At 37.0% G+C, this 17,802-nt stretch overlaps 6 protein-coding genes across 7 annotated transcripts; 3 read left to right on the forward strand and 3 right to left on the reverse strand.

The window, feature by feature from the left end:
* Nucleotides 1–80: 80 nt before the first annotated feature.
* LOC123013796 (ubiquilin-1-like) lies at nt 81–1,897 on the reverse strand. The gene is made up of 2 exons (XM_044412580.1): nt 246–1,897; nt 81–196 (listed from the first exon to the last, which is right to left on the reverse strand). Exons 1-2 carry the CDS (start codon nt 1,767–1,769, stop codon nt 188–190), a joined length of 1,533 nt encoding a protein of 510 aa, XP_044268515.1. The 5' UTR covers nt 1,770–1,897; the 3' UTR covers nt 81–187.
* LOC123013794 (maestro heat-like repeat-containing protein family member 1) lies at nt 1,804–8,705 on the forward strand. The gene is made up of 9 exons (XM_044412578.1): nt 1,804–2,068; nt 2,119–2,468; nt 2,514–2,703; nt 2,753–3,472; nt 3,517–4,114; nt 4,163–5,237; nt 5,286–6,583; nt 7,230–7,650; nt 7,697–8,705. Exons 1-9 carry the CDS (start codon nt 2,026–2,028, stop codon nt 7,946–7,948), a joined length of 4,947 nt encoding a protein of 1,648 aa, XP_044268513.1. The 5' UTR covers nt 1,804–2,025; the 3' UTR covers nt 7,949–8,705.
* On the reverse strand, nt 8,586–9,730 carry LOC123013797. The gene is made up of 4 exons (XM_044412581.1): nt 9,455–9,730; nt 9,186–9,407; nt 9,005–9,141; nt 8,586–8,959 (listed from the first exon to the last, which is right to left on the reverse strand). Exons 1-4 carry the CDS (start codon nt 9,728–9,730, stop codon nt 8,713–8,715), a joined length of 882 nt encoding a protein of 293 aa, XP_044268516.1. The 3' UTR covers nt 8,586–8,712.
* Nucleotides 9,731–9,786: 56 nt separating this feature from the next.
* On the reverse strand, nt 9,787–10,909 carry LOC123013799 (DNA-directed RNA polymerase II subunit RPB3). Its single transcript, XM_044412582.1, has 4 exons — nt 10,704–10,909; nt 10,486–10,657; nt 10,047–10,434; nt 9,787–9,999 (listed from the first exon to the last, which is right to left on the reverse strand). Exons 1-4 carry the CDS (start codon nt 10,787–10,789, stop codon nt 9,821–9,823), a joined length of 825 nt encoding a protein of 274 aa, XP_044268517.1. The 5' UTR covers nt 10,790–10,909; the 3' UTR covers nt 9,787–9,820.
* Nucleotides 10,910–10,932: 23 nt separating this feature from the next.
* LOC123013795 lies at nt 10,933–12,896 on the forward strand. The gene is made up of 4 exons (XM_044412579.1): nt 10,933–11,125; nt 11,194–11,445; nt 11,498–11,659; nt 11,706–12,896. Exons 1-4 carry the CDS (start codon nt 11,078–11,080, stop codon nt 12,780–12,782), a joined length of 1,539 nt encoding a protein of 512 aa, XP_044268514.1. The 5' UTR covers nt 10,933–11,077; the 3' UTR covers nt 12,783–12,896.
* Nucleotides 12,897–13,223: 327 nt separating this feature from the next.
* On the forward strand, nt 13,224–17,774 carry LOC123013359 (dolichyl-diphosphooligosaccharide--protein glycosyltransferase subunit STT3A). Of its 2 annotated transcripts, none has more exons than XM_044411831.1 (9): nt 13,224–13,501; nt 13,549–13,596; nt 13,652–13,766; nt 13,820–13,987; nt 14,037–14,395; nt 14,448–14,639; nt 16,315–16,707; nt 16,762–17,371; nt 17,421–17,774. In XM_044411831.1, exons 3-9 carry the CDS (start codon nt 13,670–13,672, stop codon nt 17,720–17,722), a joined length of 2,121 nt encoding a protein of 706 aa, XP_044267766.1. In that variant the 5' UTR covers nt 13,224–13,501; nt 13,549–13,596; nt 13,652–13,669; the 3' UTR covers nt 17,723–17,774. The 2 variants fall into 2 exon arrangements, with proteins under 2 accessions (XP_044267766.1, XP_044267767.1); XM_044411832.1 differs by having other exon boundaries at nt 13,224–13,487; nt 13,542–13,596.
* Nucleotides 17,775–17,802: the final 28 nt, after the last annotated feature.

Consider the following 17,802-nt stretch of genomic DNA (forward strand, 5'->3'; position numbering starts at 1 on the left):
CGGGGATTACAAGAATTTTTGAAATCCGGAAATGGAACCGCTTGGATTTAGCACAAAATAGGGGTAAAAAAAGGCAAATATATCGGCCTAAGGGTGCATTTATTAAAAAGTTCATATTAAATATAATGCAGATAATCAAATAACACAAAATTTGACTAAATCATCCATCCCAAATGCAGAAATCCTTTCACGTATCCTAAAATAAAACATTTAAAATTCCAATACCTCTAAATACCTCAACTGACTGAAAGCAACAATCTCTCAATCGCTGCCGAGACATCTCCAAACGTCGCAATTAGCGCTTGCAAATTTGCCTCGCGATTAGTAAATCCCATGGATGTTAACTGCTCCAACTGGGCTTGATACCGCTGCTCTGGGGGCAAATTCTCCCTCTGATTGGCCATCCCAGCCACCATCCGCGCCATAAACTCGGAGAAATTGTCACTTGGGGGCGCTGTCGTGGGGGTAGCCCTGGGTGTGCTCTCACTGGGACTAGTAGTAGTACTAGTGACAGTCTCAGGTGTGACATTAGCCGGATTGAGCAAATTCGGGGCTGTCTGTCTCAAGGTCTCCATTCCTTGCTGGATTTGCATAATCGCGTTGAGGGCCTGTGGATTGGACAACATATTCTGCATGTTGGGGTTTTGCAACTGTTGTAAGAATTGGGGCATCATGTTGCGAATCTGCTCCTGGAGGGCGGGATTCCCCGCGAGAAGGGGGTTCTCAGAGAGGAGCGTGTTAGCCATGGCGGGGTCGGCGCTCAGGGCTGCCAACAGGGACTGCATGTAGGGGGCCGAGAGCATGTTTTGCATCAAATCGGAATTTTCCAGCATTTGTTGCATGACACTGGCCATGGATCGGTTTTGAGAGTCAGAGTTTGGTTGGCTTGTCCAAGGGTTGGGGATGGACCGGGTGTTTTGGTCTGGTTGGTTGGTTGCACTGTTGCTCTCAGAAAGGCCCGAAAAGGGGTTCTGAGTGAATTGCTCGCTGAGACTTGTCAACATGGGTTCTTGTATGTCTCTGTACATCTGTTGGAGGGCGTTGAATCCCCCTGGAATGCTCTCCAAATTCGCCATTGCACGGTCGTTGCTTCTCAGTAATTCCTGGTACAAAGATGGGTTCCGCGCCAACTCCATTGTTTGTCTCAGTAGCTCAGGATTATTGAGCATATGGCCGATTTCTGGGTTGCGTTCTAGTAACTCCTGCATCTGGGGGTTGCTGGTTATTAGAGTCCTCATGTGCTCAGGGTTGTTCATCAAACTTTGAGTGAGGGGATTGTCTAGATACGATTGAAGAATCGCTGGGTTGTTTTGGATCTCTCTTTGCAAACGTTGCTGTATTTCAACCAAATTGGTGGAATTCATCCCCATTGAACTTAAACCTACTAAACCCCCAAATGGATTAAAATTAGACTGGGGCTGCGCTCCATCACCTGGCGGCCGAGTGGAAGTAGAATCCGGCGCCGGGGCTGCTTTAACCACCAAGTAAACAGTCAATCCATCTCTTATATTATGCTGCGATAAAGTGTCCCCATCTTTGAGGATTTTTCCGGCAAAAATCAGATTCAGACGATCAATCTCCGCATTAAACTTCTCAGAAACCAATTCCTTGAACGTTTTAACATCCGCTGTTTCCTCAACTTCGATTACTTCCTTCTGCTTTTGCGATTTCACAGTGATGCTGATTTTTTTGACGTTTGCTTCCCCTGTTTCAGGTTCTTGACTAGCTTCCCCGGTATTGACCGGAGCCGAAATACTTTCATCAGCCATGATAATCACTACGAAAAATTCGCTGCTTTCGTAAGATTTACAAAATTCTCAAATGAGTTGTTTCTGTATTCTTATTTTGACACATGTCTCACGACAATTTAAAAACTAGGCCTAGGGGAAATTTAGTGGAATTCCTATTTATCACCACATTTGACACTTAAAAGTTGGGTTAGATTTTTGTTTATTTGTGACAAGAAACGTCATGTCATACCCAAAAAATATCCGATAAATAACAACAAATTAATAATTAACCAAAATGAATGGTCAAGTGAAAAGTAACCCGGAATCCCAACTTCAGAGTAAGTCGCCAAACTAACAATTCATCTCTTAATAACATTCACACCTACAGTGGCTATTAGTGTCCTTCTGGAGTCAATAGCTGATAAGAGCCAGATTGTGATTGAAACGGTCAATAGTTCAATACGAAAATTAGCCGAGAAGCACCCAAACCAAGTCTTAAACTCATCTTGTCACTTCTGCGAACGTACCCCGAAACCAACAAATGAACACCTCTCTGCAATTCTTTCAATAATGGAAAAAATCTGCATTGAACATATTGTTGCAATAGATGGTGACACAATTCTTTTAATGATTGATTTTTCTTTGCGCACCATGATAGAAAACCACAATTACGAGCCAATTGTCCAAATGCCAGCTTCAAACGTTTTAGTGGCTTTAGGGAGAAAACACCACATTCAGGTTTGAGAATTATTTTTAGTTTCACAGTTTCAATTGATTAACTAGGTGATGGAAAGTCTTCTTGGCAAATTAGAAGTAGGGGTCATACCACACTACATGATCCCACACACTTTAGGAGCCTTAGCAAATGCAAACGCTTTTGGTGTTATCCCCTATCTTAAAAATATTCTTGCCATTATGTTGCCACTCTTAGGGGGGGTCAAATTCGATCCGTTAAAACAAGCGTTTTCTTATGGTATTTAATGATAAATTGCAATTGAAGTCACTCAATATACTGTTTTCAGCTTTGGGTAGTTTTTGCGAGGCTTTGGTTGAATACACCTCAAATATCGATCAAGTGCCTGATAACACTATAACTGTAGAAAATTTTCAAGTTGAAATAGGCATGGCCTATGACATTTTATTCACTTCTTGGTTACAATCTCGCGAACCCAAAGTCACAGCAAGTGTCCTTAATGCTTTATCTGCTATTTTCCTTGTTTTAAGTGTAGAGAAAGTGACTCAACACACTCCCAGAATCATCCACACTCTCTTAAACTTGTACAAAAAGCAAATAGATGCTTATAATATTACCAATTGTTTGGGAGCAATAATACAGAAGGCTGCACGCGTCAATGGGACATTACTAGAGCCTCTTCTTACAAATATTTTACAAGTATTATCGGAGTTGGTGTGCGTTTCGCCCGATTATGCACAACCAGATCTCTTGAGGAATCACTCAGAAGTCTTGAGGTGTTATGAATGTTTTGCTCTCCATTTTACCGACAATACAGTAGACCAGCTTATTATGCAACTGAAAAACAATAACGAAAAAGAGCGGATTAAAGCGATTTTAGTCATTACACATTTAACATCGTATTCAACCGAACACGCGATTCAGAGGAGATTCAAAGACATTGTTAGACATTTGAGCGAAATGCTCAACGACCCAAACATAAGGGTGAAGAAAGCTATGATGAAAATAATTGTCGCGTTTGCTTGTAAAGGAGTCCTCTTAAACAAAGGTAAAACCAAAATAAAAATTCGACAAATTATTCAGTTTTTGTAGAAATCAACCCGGACGGTCCTGAGAAATACATGGAATTTCTTCTGAAATTGTGCTGCAAGCCAGTCAGTTTAAAAAATAACGAAATAGACAGCGGCGAATTGTTTGATATACAAAAATCAGCCGATAACACTTTGTGCATGTTGAGTACTTCTGTTCCTGAATTGGAGTCAACTTTGTGGAGTCTCTTGATGCAGTGTTTCCTCGGTCCGTCTTATGACGACGCGGTTGTTGTTTTATTGCGTTGTTTGACTCACTTAGCATCGAGGAAAACAACACCGGAAGTGTGCGATGGCGCTTTTATCCGTTGTGTAACTTTATTAGCCATGCCTTTGCCCGGCTTTAGAGGCACTTTTTTGTTGAATTTTCTCAAAAATGTGCGACCTTGTGATGTGGATAGGTACAAGTCGGTTTGGGATTTGAAAATCCCTCAACTCATCAAATACTTAGAGCAGAATTATGATAATTTTAATCAACTGGAATGGCAAGATTTGGTGTTTGATTTTTTGAGTATTTTGCTTGAGTCTATAAAGGATCAAAAGTTCAACGAGATGCTTATTTTAACGGCGCGGAAACAACTAGAAATGTATAATAATAACAGGTAATTATGATTAACTTTAATATTTTTTTATTAATTTGGGTAAAATAGGTACATGAGCAGCGGGGCTGATCCTTCGGTCAAACAAACCGAAAAGTATTTTCTTCTCAAGTGCCTGGCAATGATCCTGTGTCACTCGCAAGAGAAAGAAATTATTTTACAAACTTTGGACGATATTTTAGTAAATGCGAAATTGACCGACTACTCTGAGCTTAACGCTTGTGCTGAAGCTGTTGGTATTTGTTCAAGAGTCCATTTGCAGTATGTTTTGGACAAACTCTCTTTGATCAGAAAAGATGTCTTACTTAAAAAATCGTCGAAATTTTTTTCGTTTCTCAAAGACCAGAAACACGAATTGGGAATTGAGAGGATTAGATACGTCATAGTTTCGAGTTATGCTGAGATTTGTAACGAAGCTTCCACTGATAAATTACTGAAAGTTATAGAGTCTGAAATCCTCGACTTTGTTGTAAATGAATTAACAAATGCTAAAGATTTTTCTATCCGAAAAGTTTGTTTGCGTGCAATTGGAAGTGTGGCCGATGCAATGCACCCAAACCGGAATTCACTTCACATCCGAATGCTTGATAGAGATAAGGTTTTGCAATTAGTGTCGTCGCAGGTACATCTACACAGTGGTCCCGAATACATCGAGTTGTTTCCGGTGATATTGCCCGTGATTACGTCTCTGGTGCGACTCCCGCTACCACTTGAGTCTGACCAAAGGTTAAAATTACTGAAACTCTGCTTTGACAATGTTTACAACGCTTCCGCAATTTATTGTAAAATAAATACTGACAATAATGATAGTTATTATGGGGATTTGAAATTAGTTCCGTTCGTCACGTCAAGTTTCACAAAGTTGAATCAACTTGTCCAAGAGTTGTTAATGCAGACTTTGTCGCCGGCGACGTTGGATGAAATTGTGACGTTGCTTGAACCTTGGTTGGGGCGAAGAAAGGCTGAACAAAGGCTTCCAGCGGTTGAAACTTTAAGACTGGTCCTTCAGACATATTTAGATAATATGAAATTTGCTTACGATTGTCCAACAACGTTTGGCCAAACGGGGTCTCTTTTGGCGAAGATTGTGCCAAGGTGTACCGACCCCAACAAAAATATTAGAAAGGTAAGATTAACGATGACAATTTCAGTTAAAATTTAAAAATGTTTCAAGGTCGCAACTGAGTCTCTCTGTCTCGTCCTTTGTATCGCATCCAGATACGAGGGTCACATGCGAGACCACGACAAACAACTAAGCAATTCAATGCAACACATCCAGCAACAGATAGATTCAGACGATCCCAAACTCTTGTACAATTTAACAACAGATTTGGCTCACATAATTTGCGTCAACCTCCCCCACTTCCAACTCATCCACCTTGTGGACGGCTTAACTGACGCTTTGCTCGACTGCGAAGCCTCAAGTTCCAATGGTAGCAGTGTGGTCTTAAACATGACACTTAAAAGCAAAGGTAGCGAACTCCAAGGCCACGTCAACACGATTCTAGACAAATTAATAATCCAACTGGGGAAAATTCAGTGTACCAGAACACGTTCGTCGACTTTACGAAGCATTCTCAATTTTGCAACCCACCATTCTAAAGCCGTGTGCCAAATTCTGCTCAACCAACCCTTGCCTTTTGACGGTTCAATTTGCGATTGTTGGGCTGTTTTATCAACTGATCAAACCCTAGTTTTGGATTTATTCGATAATTTAAAGAAAGTCATTAAACAAACACCGCTCTATGAAGAGCAAGGAAACGGCGAGATTAAAATTGCGACTTTGCAAGCGTTGCAAGCCGTTTGCGCCTTTCACGAATTGTTGAAGAACACACAATTGAAAGACATCTGCAGGCAGCACTTCCCTGAAATATTCTCAATTCTTTTGGTGACTTTAGCCTCGTATATTGGCACCTCAGCGCCAGCTATCAAATTCAACAGCGACAAAAAGGAAAAATACGGTTTCGTCTTAAACCGTGAGGCTTTCAAGCTAAAACCGGCAAAAATCGCTTTAGAAACATTGAAATCATTTTTGATATGTTGCGATTACACGCAAACTGCGAGTTGTTTGATTAATTTGATCAACGTGGAGGCTAATGAAGAGTTGACGACGTTTCTGGAAACTATGTCTTGTCTCGTTGAAGATGTTTGTGTTGAGAATCCTGAGTCGCTTTCGTGGCTTGTTGCGTGTTTGGGGCCGTATATTCGGGCCGAATTAGAGCCTCAAAGAGTGGTCGTTGTGGCGTTTTTTGCCTATTTATTGAAACAGAAAGCCAATCATCAGACGGTTCTTGCTGAGAATTTGCTTGAAATGGTATTGGATGTCCAGATGGATTCGAGTTGTTTGGTTAGGAAGATTGCGTTGCAGGCGTTGGGGTTTGCAGCGGAGGCTCTGAATACGGATTTGGTCTCGAGGCATTGTTCGCCCATTTTGAGTGTGTTGATGAATAGTCTCGATTATAACAGCATAGGGTAAGTAAAAATTATATCATTTCACTTTTTACAGGCCAAATAATGCAAAACAAAGAAGTTTCTAGTATAGTTTAATTATTTTTCAAGCCTTTCATAAGCATTTCTACTTTTCACATTATAATTTCTAACTATGAAAGCAATTATGTGGTTATTTCTGATGATAGCAAAACAACAAATAAGGTGAAACCACCACAAAACCCAAAACTAAAATCATTATTTCGCACTTTAACACCCCACAATTATACTTTCTACAGTACGTAAGCAACTCGCAGGTCGAAAATTTTGTAGCACCAAAACTCAAACCTTCCGTTTTATTATCCCCGGAATAATAACTGATCCTTGCATCATAATCAAAAGAACCACCGAATTTAGGTTTCACAACTACCACAAACGTCACATTGGAAGCTTTTCCTATTTCGTGAAACACCACGTACCGATTTCCAGCAACAAATTCTACCAGTTTTTCATCGAAAAATGTCTTTAGAGTCACATTGGAAGCTTTTTCACTTCCCGTATTAAAAATCGTATATTTGACCACAACTTCTTTACTTGCTACGACATGTTTACCCAACACTTGTTCATTCACTAAAAGTCTAGCATTTCCCTCACTTGTAGTCAAAAAATTAACAAAAATGTAAACTTGCAGAAACGAAAGCGACGTCATCCTTGAAGGAATGCTGAGTTTTTCGAAACTGTTGACAACCCTCGAGGGTCGCAAATTTGGTACTTGTCAGGTGACGGCTGCTGTGCGAATCAAGCCGCTCCTCGACCAGGAAGACGTTTCACTTCGCAGAGCTTCTTTTCGTCTTTTGGGTGACTTGGCCGCCTCTTTGGGCCCCGATGCCAATGTCGAAGCTTTTAAAGAGCAAGTTCAAGGCAATCTCATTACACTTATTTTGCACTTGTGCGATCCCGATGTTCACGTGATCAAAACTTGCAAGTACACTTTACGCAAAGTGGCGATCTATTTGGATAGTCCTAAAGTCAATTCAATGGTCCAGGAGCATCTGATCGACGAAGCGAATTTGCATTACGTGGATTTTATCAAAGATTTGATTAAATTAATGGTGAGAATGTGTTGACGTTGAAATGACGTTTAACTGTGTTTTGTAGGGTGAGGAAATGCAGGATTTGTTTAATTTGTTTGTAATGACGAGTTTGTCGTATTTGAAAAGTCCATGGGTTCCAATTAGGAGCAGCGCGGCACTTATGGTAGGACTGTTATTTTCACAATTGAGTACCGAAAATAAACAAAGGATTTCGGTGGATACGGTTTGTGATAAGTTAATGAGATTGGTTAATGATGACCACGAGGAGGTGAGGATGAGGGCTGTGCAGGCAATCGCGTACTTATTTATTGATTAAAAGTTTTACCCTCTCAGATATTGTATTATCATTCCATGTTATTATGGGTTTGCAGCCTCAGAGCCGGTGAACGATTTACTCACTGTTTTAAATTTTATAAAAAAATAACTGAATCTTACCTGAATACAGAATCGATCGTCTGACGGATGGGAAACCTTGAGCCCCCTTGACTTGCAAGTTTTGACCTAACATAAATTTTTGCAGCTTAGCTTATTATTTCAGATGAAAAAGTTATTGATTCTAAAAGATAGAAGTTATAAAAACTTATTTACCTACTTAAAAATATTGACATTTGTCAAAAATGTCATTGTCAGTTTTTTTTATAGCAATCATGATTTTTGAGCATTTTTGAGTACCTACAATAATGACGTTTACACAAGGTTTTCTACCGATTTTTAAGAAAAAACAAATTCTCACTGTAACATTATTGTATTGTATTAGTTATGTTCTGAACGAAAACTAAATAGATCATAATGGCAATTATCGCATCTTAAAGTAATTTGTTTGTTTGGAACTACTTAAAACGGTGTGTAAACGCAGTCAATGTTTTACTCATAAATCATTATTGCTAAGGAAAAATTGCCGTTTTTGCTAAATGTCAATTTTTTTTACTTATTATTAGTTATTCAAGGGGGCTAAAAGTGCACATTCCGTCGGTCTGCGGGTTCAGGTAAGAATAAAGTTCAGCAGCTCTCAGTCCGTTAATTGTGATATGTTTTAAAATGTGTTAATCAAAAACAATATAATCGAGGCTTGTTTGAAATTTATTTTGTTTTGTCTACATCATACCTCTTGGTTATAGCCTGACTCACTGACAAAAATGGGTGTACTACAGGCATCTCGACCTTAGGCAGGGAAACCCCGTAAGAAAACCTGGGTTTATACCCGGCATAGCCCGGGATTGGAGCATCATGTGCCAGTCTGAGTCTATCCTGACTGATCAGTTTCCTTATTTCCTCTTTAGTCTCTTCGGGAACCAGTCCTTTGACCGGATCGAAACAAGCACCGCACCTTAAAATTGTTTCAAATTACAATTATCAAAAGTTAATTATTTACTTGACAGGAGGGTCTTTATGCTGCCAGAATGTTTTATTTGGGTCAACTGTAAGTTTGAGTTGTTCGTTTTCCCAGTCTTTACCTTTTTTTCGAAAATTATCGGGTAAAGGAGGCAACAAGTCGATTTTTAATTGTATCTTAAAAGTTTTATATAGATAAGTTTTGAGTCTGTTTTTGTTACCGGATCGCCTGCTTGTTCGACTGTAGTATTGGGGATTTGTCTCGCAGTGGGTTTAACAGACGATTCTTGGATAGCTCTTGTCCACTCTGAAGTATACATATGGGCGAGCAACAAGTTGCGCATTTCAGGGTCTGAAACGTCATCAATACTCACAGCAGGGGACATGTAAACCCTTGGTCTTGTTTTAATAACATTTTCTTTGGCTGCGTTCTCAGGAATTACCTTAATTATGTTTAAATTATTTTGTCAACTGTATTTTTTGTACATACGGGGGTTTCAAAAGGTTCATATGGATTTGTGTTTGTGATTTCTTTGCGTCTCCAAAGTAAATTAAAAGGGATGTAAACATTGGGACGCCGAGCTGCAAAGGTTTCATTGTCTTTTGGAACATATTCACCGGGGGGTTTCTCCTTTTTCTCCGAAAATTTTGTGTGACAATTCAAAGTGCCTTTATGACTTTCAAGTGGAAATTTTTTGTAATCATTCTGATAAGTGGTTTTACTTCTAAATAAGTCCAACTTAATTCTGTCGTCATGCTCATCCATTTTAACAAGAGAAAGAAGAAATTGACTGACTCATGTCACTTTAAACAAAACACTAATTTTAAAATTAATAATTTTATTCAACTTATCTAATTAAATAGCAAGGGCATCATTCTGTACTTCGTGGTTAAGCTGGGTTTGCAAATTCGACAACTTATCCTTCAACATTGCCACTCCCATTATGACGATATTTTCGGGTTTTAGGGCCCCTGCAGCTTCCACATTGTAATAAAACTTGTTTGGTTTCAATTCCCAGTTAAAGTCAGCTTCATCTGAAAAGATCTAGCTAATAAAATAACAAATTGGCGAAAATATTTACATTGATCATCATCCAATTCGCTGTATTCGCTTTTGGGCCATTCGTCTGGCTTAGGAAAAAGCGTGTGTCTCATAGCATTGTCAGGATCGTATTCAAACGCCACCCCCGCAGTGGGGTTCCACTTGGCGTGTTCTTTACCGAACCCTTTCTTGGCATAAGCTTTAACTTTCAATTCTTGTCCTTTCCGCAACTTGATAATCAGAATTTCATCAGTGTCGCCATATTCTGATGATTCGTCATCCCTGTGTTTGGAAGTAGCTGGAATGACTCGAGGGTCGCTCGACTTTAAATCGGCTGTGGTGACGTGACGAGTATGGTCGTCAGTGCATTTAACATCAAGGGTGAATTCAACACTGCATTCATGGCAAAAGTCGGTACAAATGCAGTCCTGGAAATTGCGAATTGAATTAATTGTGAAAATATCAAATGGAAGACTGACTCTCGGATATTGAAGACGTTGCACAACATCGTCGGATATAAGCGGGATTAGGCCTATTCTGTGGGCAAGAAATTCGTCGCTTAGGACGGTCGAATTTGCCTCCAGTTTGACCCAATCGATGGCCAAAGTTGGGGTTTCGGCGATTAGGACGCGTCGAATGCTGTTTGCGACGCTAAAAATTTTCTAATTGGTACCCCTTCAAACATTTCATGGCTTACCTGAGATCGGTGTCTTCTATGTAGAATTTTACATTATCATCAGTCAAATCGGTGATATGAACTGAGGGCTGGTTCGCGTAGGGCATGTTCGTAAATGTAAATTAGATTTAAACTTAATTTTCAAGAACGATTGAAATTTTTCCTAACACAAACACCGACTACAACACAACATAACCCCAAAAAATGCTCAAAAACTAGTGATTTTTGTGGTGATTTTAGCTTTTCCCCTAACTCACTAGTGCATTTTTTGTTTTTTTCTAACCTATAGTTAACATATTATTATTATTATTATTATTGTTCATTATTATAAAAAAAAAAAAATACGTGAAAGCAAACGTGAAATATCACAAAAAAATAACAAGTGTGTATCAATAATGACGGACAACATTCCCACAACGCCGTACATAGTTCAAATTAGTGAAGTAAGTGCTATACTTTGTTTTTCTCCATAATTATACTAAAAAAATGTTATATTGCATTACTATTTCAGCCTCTCGAAACTATTCACCTGGCAGAAGAAGTTGATAATCAAGTACAAATTGCTTCAACTATGAATAATTCTCATGTGTTAGTTGAATCCACAGATAAGCCACTTGAAATAATTGAAGAACCTTGTGGGGGTGTCGCCCATGATGTTGGGGCTTTCACACAAGAGGAACAACCGCTGTCCTTCCAAATGATGTACCCTCAAGAACAGCCTTGCGTCGTTAAAATTGTGTATCCCCAAGAATTGAGTTTGATTGTGAGAATTACTTATTTGTTATTGCTTTGATTTAATTTCTTTTTGTAATTAGCGAGCTCCAAATCTGTTGAAACGTGGACGTCCAAAAAAGAAGAAACAAGAAGAGTCACCAAGTAATGCAAACACTGAAGCAAAAACAGACAATCTTGAGGCTCCTAAAGCTTCCAGAACTCGCTCTGGACGTCTAGTCAAACTTCCAAAATATATAGAAAAGGTAAATTTTTGGGTGTTTGTAGAAGTTAACCAGTAATGTTTTACAGGATTTTAAAAAATTTGAACCAAGTGTTAATGAACATGAGGTGCAAGTCACAGATTTTAAACGAGTAGAGGAGAAGGAAAACAGTAAAATCGAATTTGCTGAATTACAGACCAAAAAGCGTGTGGTTAAATCACAATATAAGTGTCCCAAATGCTTTAAAGCTTATTTGGGTAAAAACAAAATGATTCAACATTTGAAAAAAAATCCGGACCATGGACCTCTCCCTGAAGGTTACCAGCAGTATAATTTTGATGTATGGAATTATCTATTTGACATCACCCAAAAATGCAAGTCTGGGCAAAGAGGCGTTAAGTTTTGTGAAGAATTGAGTAATTTGTTACATAATGTACAGTTGCTAAAAAGTGCACTGTTTAAGACTGTAACAGATAACAAGAATTGTGTTCAAATTGATAAAGTATTAGGTAACGCTATTGGATTGTCGCCTGGTAAATATAAATTTGATGAGAATGAGTTATATAAGGATGTCACTGTACTTAAATTAATAACAAATAGTGATTTTTTCAAACCCAATAATGTGAATGCTGCTACTAAAAATAAAACTTTTGATGAGACACATACAGATCAGAGTGAAAATAAGAAAATTAAAACGGGAATTCAGGATTTGGATAAAAATCTTTCACGGGTTGGGGAAAGTGGTGAAAATGCGAAAACATGTGATATAGATACCAGTGATAGTCTTTTAAAGAATGATAAACCAAATGAAGGTGATTTTAATTTAATTAGTCCCAACGCTTCAAAAGAGCAAGATGTTTCAATAGCTGATAATTTTGCCAAAAAAATGGAAGTTGATAGTCAAATAGCATTACCTGCAGATTTACTAAGTGAGAATCTACTGTTACCTTCCTTACCAAATCCTAGAAATAGTGTAGATGAACTAATATTGGATAATAGTTCGAATTTGTTAGATAATAGCACTAGTTCAGATGAAGTTATGAATGTGGATCAGTTTGTAAATGAGAGATTTAAGAAAATTATTGAGCCCGATATAGAGTTGAGTAATACGTCACTAAATCTGGATTTACCGAGTTTGGAACTGTTTCATTTCCATACAAGCTGATATTAATTTAGTTCTCAAAATATTTAAATTGTACTTTTACCATTTAGTTTTTAATGTGTCAGTATACCAAAATTAGAAAACTATTAATGCCTATGATAATATATGGTGACCAAACTTTTTTATTTTATTTCTAAAGACTTGAAAATGGCTTTTTGGTTTTGAATAAGTCGACGATTTTAAAGTCAGTTAAAAACAGTTAAAAATAAATAAGCATATCCAAGTTTATTATAAAATTATGGAGTTATCAAATTTAATTTGAAGTTTTACATTTTGCGTATCAAGAGGATTTGTAATATTGATTTTAAAATGCTGTATTGTTGGTTGCATAGTTTTTAAAATTTGAAAATAACTAAACTTATGATTAAATACTTAAAAATTAAATACAATTAAAACAAATTATCTTAAATGAAACTGCATTAATTAATTTTAGTAGAAAAAATATAAATATGGTGGAAAATGTGTATTCGTTTATTATTATATTTACTTCGGAGTTTTCATGTTACGATAATTTTCAAATACGCAATATATAAATTTATTATGAGTTACCTGAAATTATTTTCTTATTTGCAAGTTTAAAATGAATTCTTTGCCAGCCGGTGCAGGCATAGCGCGTGCGTTTTTAGAATTAACAGTGTGACGTGTATCGTTAAAAATTCTTTTTTGGAAATGTGTCTTTATACAATGAAAAACAACATTTACACATAAGTAATACGTGTTCTGTGTGTTTGTGATTATTATTTACACATTTATAAAATTCAGATTTTAGTAATATTCGAATATTAAGGATTTTCTACAACTTAACCTCAAAAAGCAAGTAAGCCGCTTAAAGCAAACCAAAAATCACAATATTTACAGTTACACCGTTTTAGTTTTCGAAAAAAAGAAAAATGTTGGGGTTCGGAAAGAAGAGTGCTATTAGCAACAGTGCTGAAAAACACGAAACTCTTTTAACGTTATCAATTTTAACTTTGGCCGCGATACTTTGTAAGTGTTCCCAGTTTAAACAAGTACAAATTTGTAATAAAGCACTTTTTTAGCTTTTGCAACACGTCTCTTTTCTGTTCTGCGTTTTGAAAGCGTAATCCATGAGTTTGATCCATATTTTAATTACCGCACAACTAAATTCTTAGCAGAAGAAGGTTTTTATGCTTTTCATAACTGGTTCGATGATAGGGCATGGTATCCTTTGGGAAGAATTATCGGCGGTAAGCTCATCAATTTATTTAAATTTATCCCCAAATGTTTTTTTTTTAGGTACTATATATCCCGGCCTAATGGTAACATCAGCAGCCATTTATCATTTGTGTTGGTTATTCAACATCACAATTGATATAAGAAATGTGTGCGTCTTTTTAGCGCCACTATTCTCGTCATTTACGACAATAATAACATATTTACTTACAAAAGAAGTGAAAAATGCCGGTGCTGGACTGGTTGCAGCAGCTATGGTTTCTATTGTACCAGGATATATCAGTAGATCAGTGGCCGGCAGTTATGATAACGAAGGAATTGCCATATTTTGCATGTTACTCACTTATTACACTTGGATTAAAGCTGTGAAAACTGGAACAATACTGTGGGGGACGTTTGCAGCACTTGCATATTTTTACATGGTTCTTACGTCACATTTTTTCACATTCATATTTTATTCATAAAATTTTGTAGGTCTCTTCATGGGGAGGTTACGTCTTTTTAATCAATTTAATTCCGTTGCATGTCATAACCTTGATGGTAACGGGCCGATTTTCACATAGAATTTATATAGCATACAGTACTTTGTACTGTGTGGGGACTATTTTGTCAATGCAGATTTCTTTTGTGGGTTTCCAGCCTGTACAAAGCTCCGAGCACATGTTGGTAAGAGAAAAGATTGCAAGAGTAAAAATGAATTATAACTAACTCGTTTATTAAACGGTATTCATAATCTTACATAGCAACTGTCGTAATTGTTTTTATTATGTACGTTAAATACCTTAAACGAGCAAATTTGCATACAAAATATGCATATAATCAGTAAAAAAATTAACATTACAATTTGTTAAATTTAGAAATAAAAAAAATCGTTTCCTACTACATTCCAAATAGAAAAATTATGAAAAAAAGTAAGCCAATCTACACTGACCGCCAAAATTCACCGGACACCTAAAATTTTGCGATTCTTCACATTGCAATATTTTTGTTAATCTTTGTCGGATTTCAACGAATTTTTGTTTCGATTAAAGAATGAAGTTTGCAGAACATTGTAATTTAATTAATAAAAGACGAAAGCACTCCTTTTTTATATTGAGCTTTGGTGTGCGGCAGAGACAAACTTAAATTTTTTCTGATTTTTTCTGATTATTACCCATTCTTTTCTTAGTTATGTAACACATTTCCCATAATTTTAATTCTTGAGACATGAGAAATATAAAGCCCCAAAAAAAACATTAGATTTCGAAATTCAATGAATTGTTCGTATTAAGTAGGCCGAATGTGCCAAAACGTCAAAATAGACGCATGGAAGTTTCCAAAAATCAACCGTTTTCTTGCTGTAATCCTTTGAAGTACTAAGTTTTTTAGATTTTTTGTGTTCAAAAACGTAATTGTGCTTTTTTGGTGCCATAGGCAATAATTTTCGGTTTAACTACCTTTTTATGTACAGTTGGAGACAAAATACTTTGGTCGTCTCTTTTCTGACACTTTAATATAATTCAAGCTTTAACGTTAAAATGAATGAAAATTTCAAATTAATGACAGCTATTATATTTTCCTATCAAAAATATGTACATACAACTTGTCAACTATGATTGACAGTAGCTAAAAATAAGGTTAACAGTCCTAAAGCATGCTTTACAATTTTCTGTCACTCAAGTGACATTGACGACCAAAGTATTTTGTCTCCAACTGTAGCCTACTTTCTAAATGAATATTTAGTAACATTAGAAAAGCAACGTCTTTTTCAATGCTTTGTATCTCTGGGACACCAGAAGATAAAATTTTGAAACAAATTGGTCCTCATTCAGAAAAGAACGGGTAATAATCTGAAATCAGAAAAAAATTAAGTTTGTCTCTGCCGCACACCACAGCTTAGTATGAAAGATATTAAAAAACAGTGCTTTCGTCTTTTAGGTGTAACATTTACAAGACAAAACTGGAAATGTTATTGAATTAAATTACAATAATCTGCAAAGTTCGTTCTTTAAGCCGAACCATAATTCGTCGAAATCCGACAAAGAATAACAAAAATATTGCAATGTGAAAAATCGCAAAATTTTTGTTGTCCGGTTAATTTTGGCGGGCAGTGTATTTAAAAAATTGCAAACGCCTGTAATATTTTATTTTTGACTATTTTTGGTTCCCAAGCTGTACAACAGTTTTTTTAAAGGGTCCGTATGTTAATTTACTCGTTTAAGTTATTTGCTTTTAATAATATTCTTCTCTGACATCAAATCAAAAATAATATGGTTAAAGGCGAAATTCAGGATCTTTTTTAATTTAAAACGAGTATAAAGTGCACTTTTTACCGCCCGAATTAAGTAAAACCTTTTTTCAGGCGTTAGGTGTGTTCGGCCTATGTCAAATCTACGCTTTCGTCGATTATTTGCGAAGTAAACTATCGAAAACTGACTTTGACGTATTATTCAACTTCTTAGTATACACTGTGGGAATTTTATTCGTCACAGTTTTCGGAGTTTTAACCCTCTCTGGGAAAATTTCCCCATGGACGGGCCGTTTTTACTCGCTTCTTGACCCATCATATGCTAAGAACCACATTCCAATAATTGCCAGCGTTTCCGAACATCAACCCACATCATGGAGTTCATTTTATTTCGATTTACAAATTTTGGTCTTCTTGTTCCCTGCCGGTCTTTACTTTTGTTTCAGTCATTTGACTGATGCGAACATTTTTATGATTTTGTACGGCGTTACTAGCATTTATTTTGCTGTAAGTACTTTAGTAGAGTAATAAATGAAACAAATGTAATCACAAGTATTTCAGGGGGTCATGGTACGTCTAATGTTGGTTCTAGCTCCAGTTATGTGTATTTTAAGCGGAATCGCAGTCTCACACTTGCTTACAAAATTCATGAAAAACACAGACACGGCGAAACCTTCCGAGCACAAAAAAAGCAAAAAGTTGGAGTCAAATCATGTATTAAAAAATGAAATTTCGTCGGCTTTTGTTGGCGTTATTTGTCTGTTGTTAATTTCTTATACTTTCCATTGCACTTGGGTCACTTCCGAGGCTTACAGTTCTCCGAGTATTGTACTAAGTGCGAGGTCACACGATGGCGGAAGAATCATTTTTGACGATTTTCGTGAAGCCTACTACTGGCTTAAGATGAATACACCTGAAGATGCGAGGATTATGTCATGGTGGGATTATGGTTATCAGATAACAGCGATGGCAAACCGGACAATTCTCGTTGATAATAACACTTGGAACAACACACATATCAGTCGAGTGGGTCAAGCGATGGCGAGTTCGGAGGAAAAGGCGTATGAAATCATGAAGGAGTTGGATGTTGATTACGTTTTAGTAATTTTTGGGGGGTTGACAGGATATTCCTCCGATGATATAAACAAATTTTTGTGGATGGTCCGGATTGGTAATGATTCAAAATGTGTTTTTTCGAATTAAATGTGATGGTTTCACAGGGGGAAGCACCGATAGAGGTGCGCATATAAAAGAATGGGATTATTACTCATCCAGTGGCGAATTCCGCGTCGATAAAGAAGGGTCGCAAACTTTACTAAATTGTCTAATGTACAAAATGTGTTACTACCGGTTTGGTCAAGTGTATACAGAAGGGGGGAAACCCCCGGGTTATGACCGAGTCCGTGGTGCCGAAATTGGAAATAAAGACTTCGAATTGGACGTTTTGGAGGAAGCTTACACGACGGAACATTGGCTCGTGCGTATTTACAAAGTCAAAGATTTGCCCAATCGGGGTGTATAATAAGTATATTGTTTTTTCAATTTTTCATTTATTAATAAAAAATCATTGGTAATTGTTGTTTTATTGACCGCGAATTATAC

Source organism: Tribolium madens, unplaced genomic scaffold (genome assembly GCF_015345945.1).
Source record: "Tribolium madens isolate multiple individuals breed KSU strain unplaced genomic scaffold, Tmad_KSU_1.1 Scaffold_96;HRSCAF=242;Tcas5.2_LG5, whole genome shotgun sequence".
Lineage (NCBI taxonomy): Eukaryota > Metazoa > Arthropoda > Insecta > Coleoptera > Tenebrionidae > Tribolium > Tribolium madens.

Coding starts and splice junctions, on each gene's coding strand:
- LOC123013794 (XM_044412578.1), top strand. CDS start 2,026: ATGAATGGTCAAGTGAAAAGTAACCCGGAATCCCAACTTCAGA. Junction 2,069..2,118: donor CCCGGAATCCCAACTTCAGA/GTAAGTCGCCAA, acceptor TCACACCTACAG/TGGCTATTAGTGTCCTTCTG. Junction 6,584..7,229: donor CTCGATTATAACAGCATAGG/GTAAGTAAAAAT, acceptor GTAAACTTGCAG/AAACGAAAGCGACGTCATCC.
- LOC123013359 (XM_044411831.1), top strand. CDS start 13,670: ATGTTGGGGTTCGGAAAGAAGAGTGCTATTAGCAACAGTGCTGAAAAA. Junction 14,640..16,314: donor AAAGCTCCGAGCACATGTTG/GTAAGAGAAAAG, acceptor ACCTTTTTTCAG/GCGTTAGGTGTGTTCGGCCT. Junction 16,708..16,761: donor TTACTAGCATTTATTTTGCT/GTAAGTACTTTA, acceptor CAAGTATTTCAG/GGGGTCATGGTACGTCTAAT.
- LOC123013796 (XM_044412580.1), bottom strand. CDS start 1,769: ATGGCTGATGAAAGTATTTCGGCTCCGGTCAATACCGGGGAAGCTAGT.
- LOC123013797 (XM_044412581.1), bottom strand. CDS start 9,730: ATGGATGAGCATGACGACAGAATTAAGTTGGACTTATTTAGAAGTAAA. Junction 9,408..9,454: donor ATGAACCTTTTGAAACCCCC/GTATGTACAAAA, acceptor AACATAATTAAG/GTAATTCCTGAGAACGCAGC. Junction 8,960..9,004: donor CATAAAGACCCTCCTGTCAA/GTAAATAATTAA, acceptor AACAATTTTAAG/GTGCGGTGCTTGTTTCGATC.
- LOC123013795 (XM_044412579.1), top strand. CDS start 11,078: ATGACGGACAACATTCCCACAACGCCGTACATAGTTCAAATTAGTGAA. Junction 11,446..11,497: donor CCCAAGAATTGAGTTTGATT/GTGAGAATTACT, acceptor TTTTGTAATTAG/CGAGCTCCAAATCTGTTGAA. Junction 11,660..11,705: donor TTCCAAAATATATAGAAAAG/GTAAATTTTTGG, acceptor AATGTTTTACAG/GATTTTAAAAAATTTGAACC.
- LOC123013799 (XM_044412582.1), bottom strand. CDS start 10,789: ATGCCCTACGCGAACCAGCCCTCAGTTCATATCACCGATTTGACTGAT. Junction 10,658..10,703: donor ATAGAAGACACCGATCTCAG/GTAAGCCATGAA, acceptor GAAAATTTTTAG/CGTCGCAAACAGCATTCGAC. Junction 10,435..10,485: donor AACGTCTTCAATATCCGAGA/GTCAGTCTTCCA, acceptor CGCAATTTCCAG/GACTGCATTTGTACCGACTT.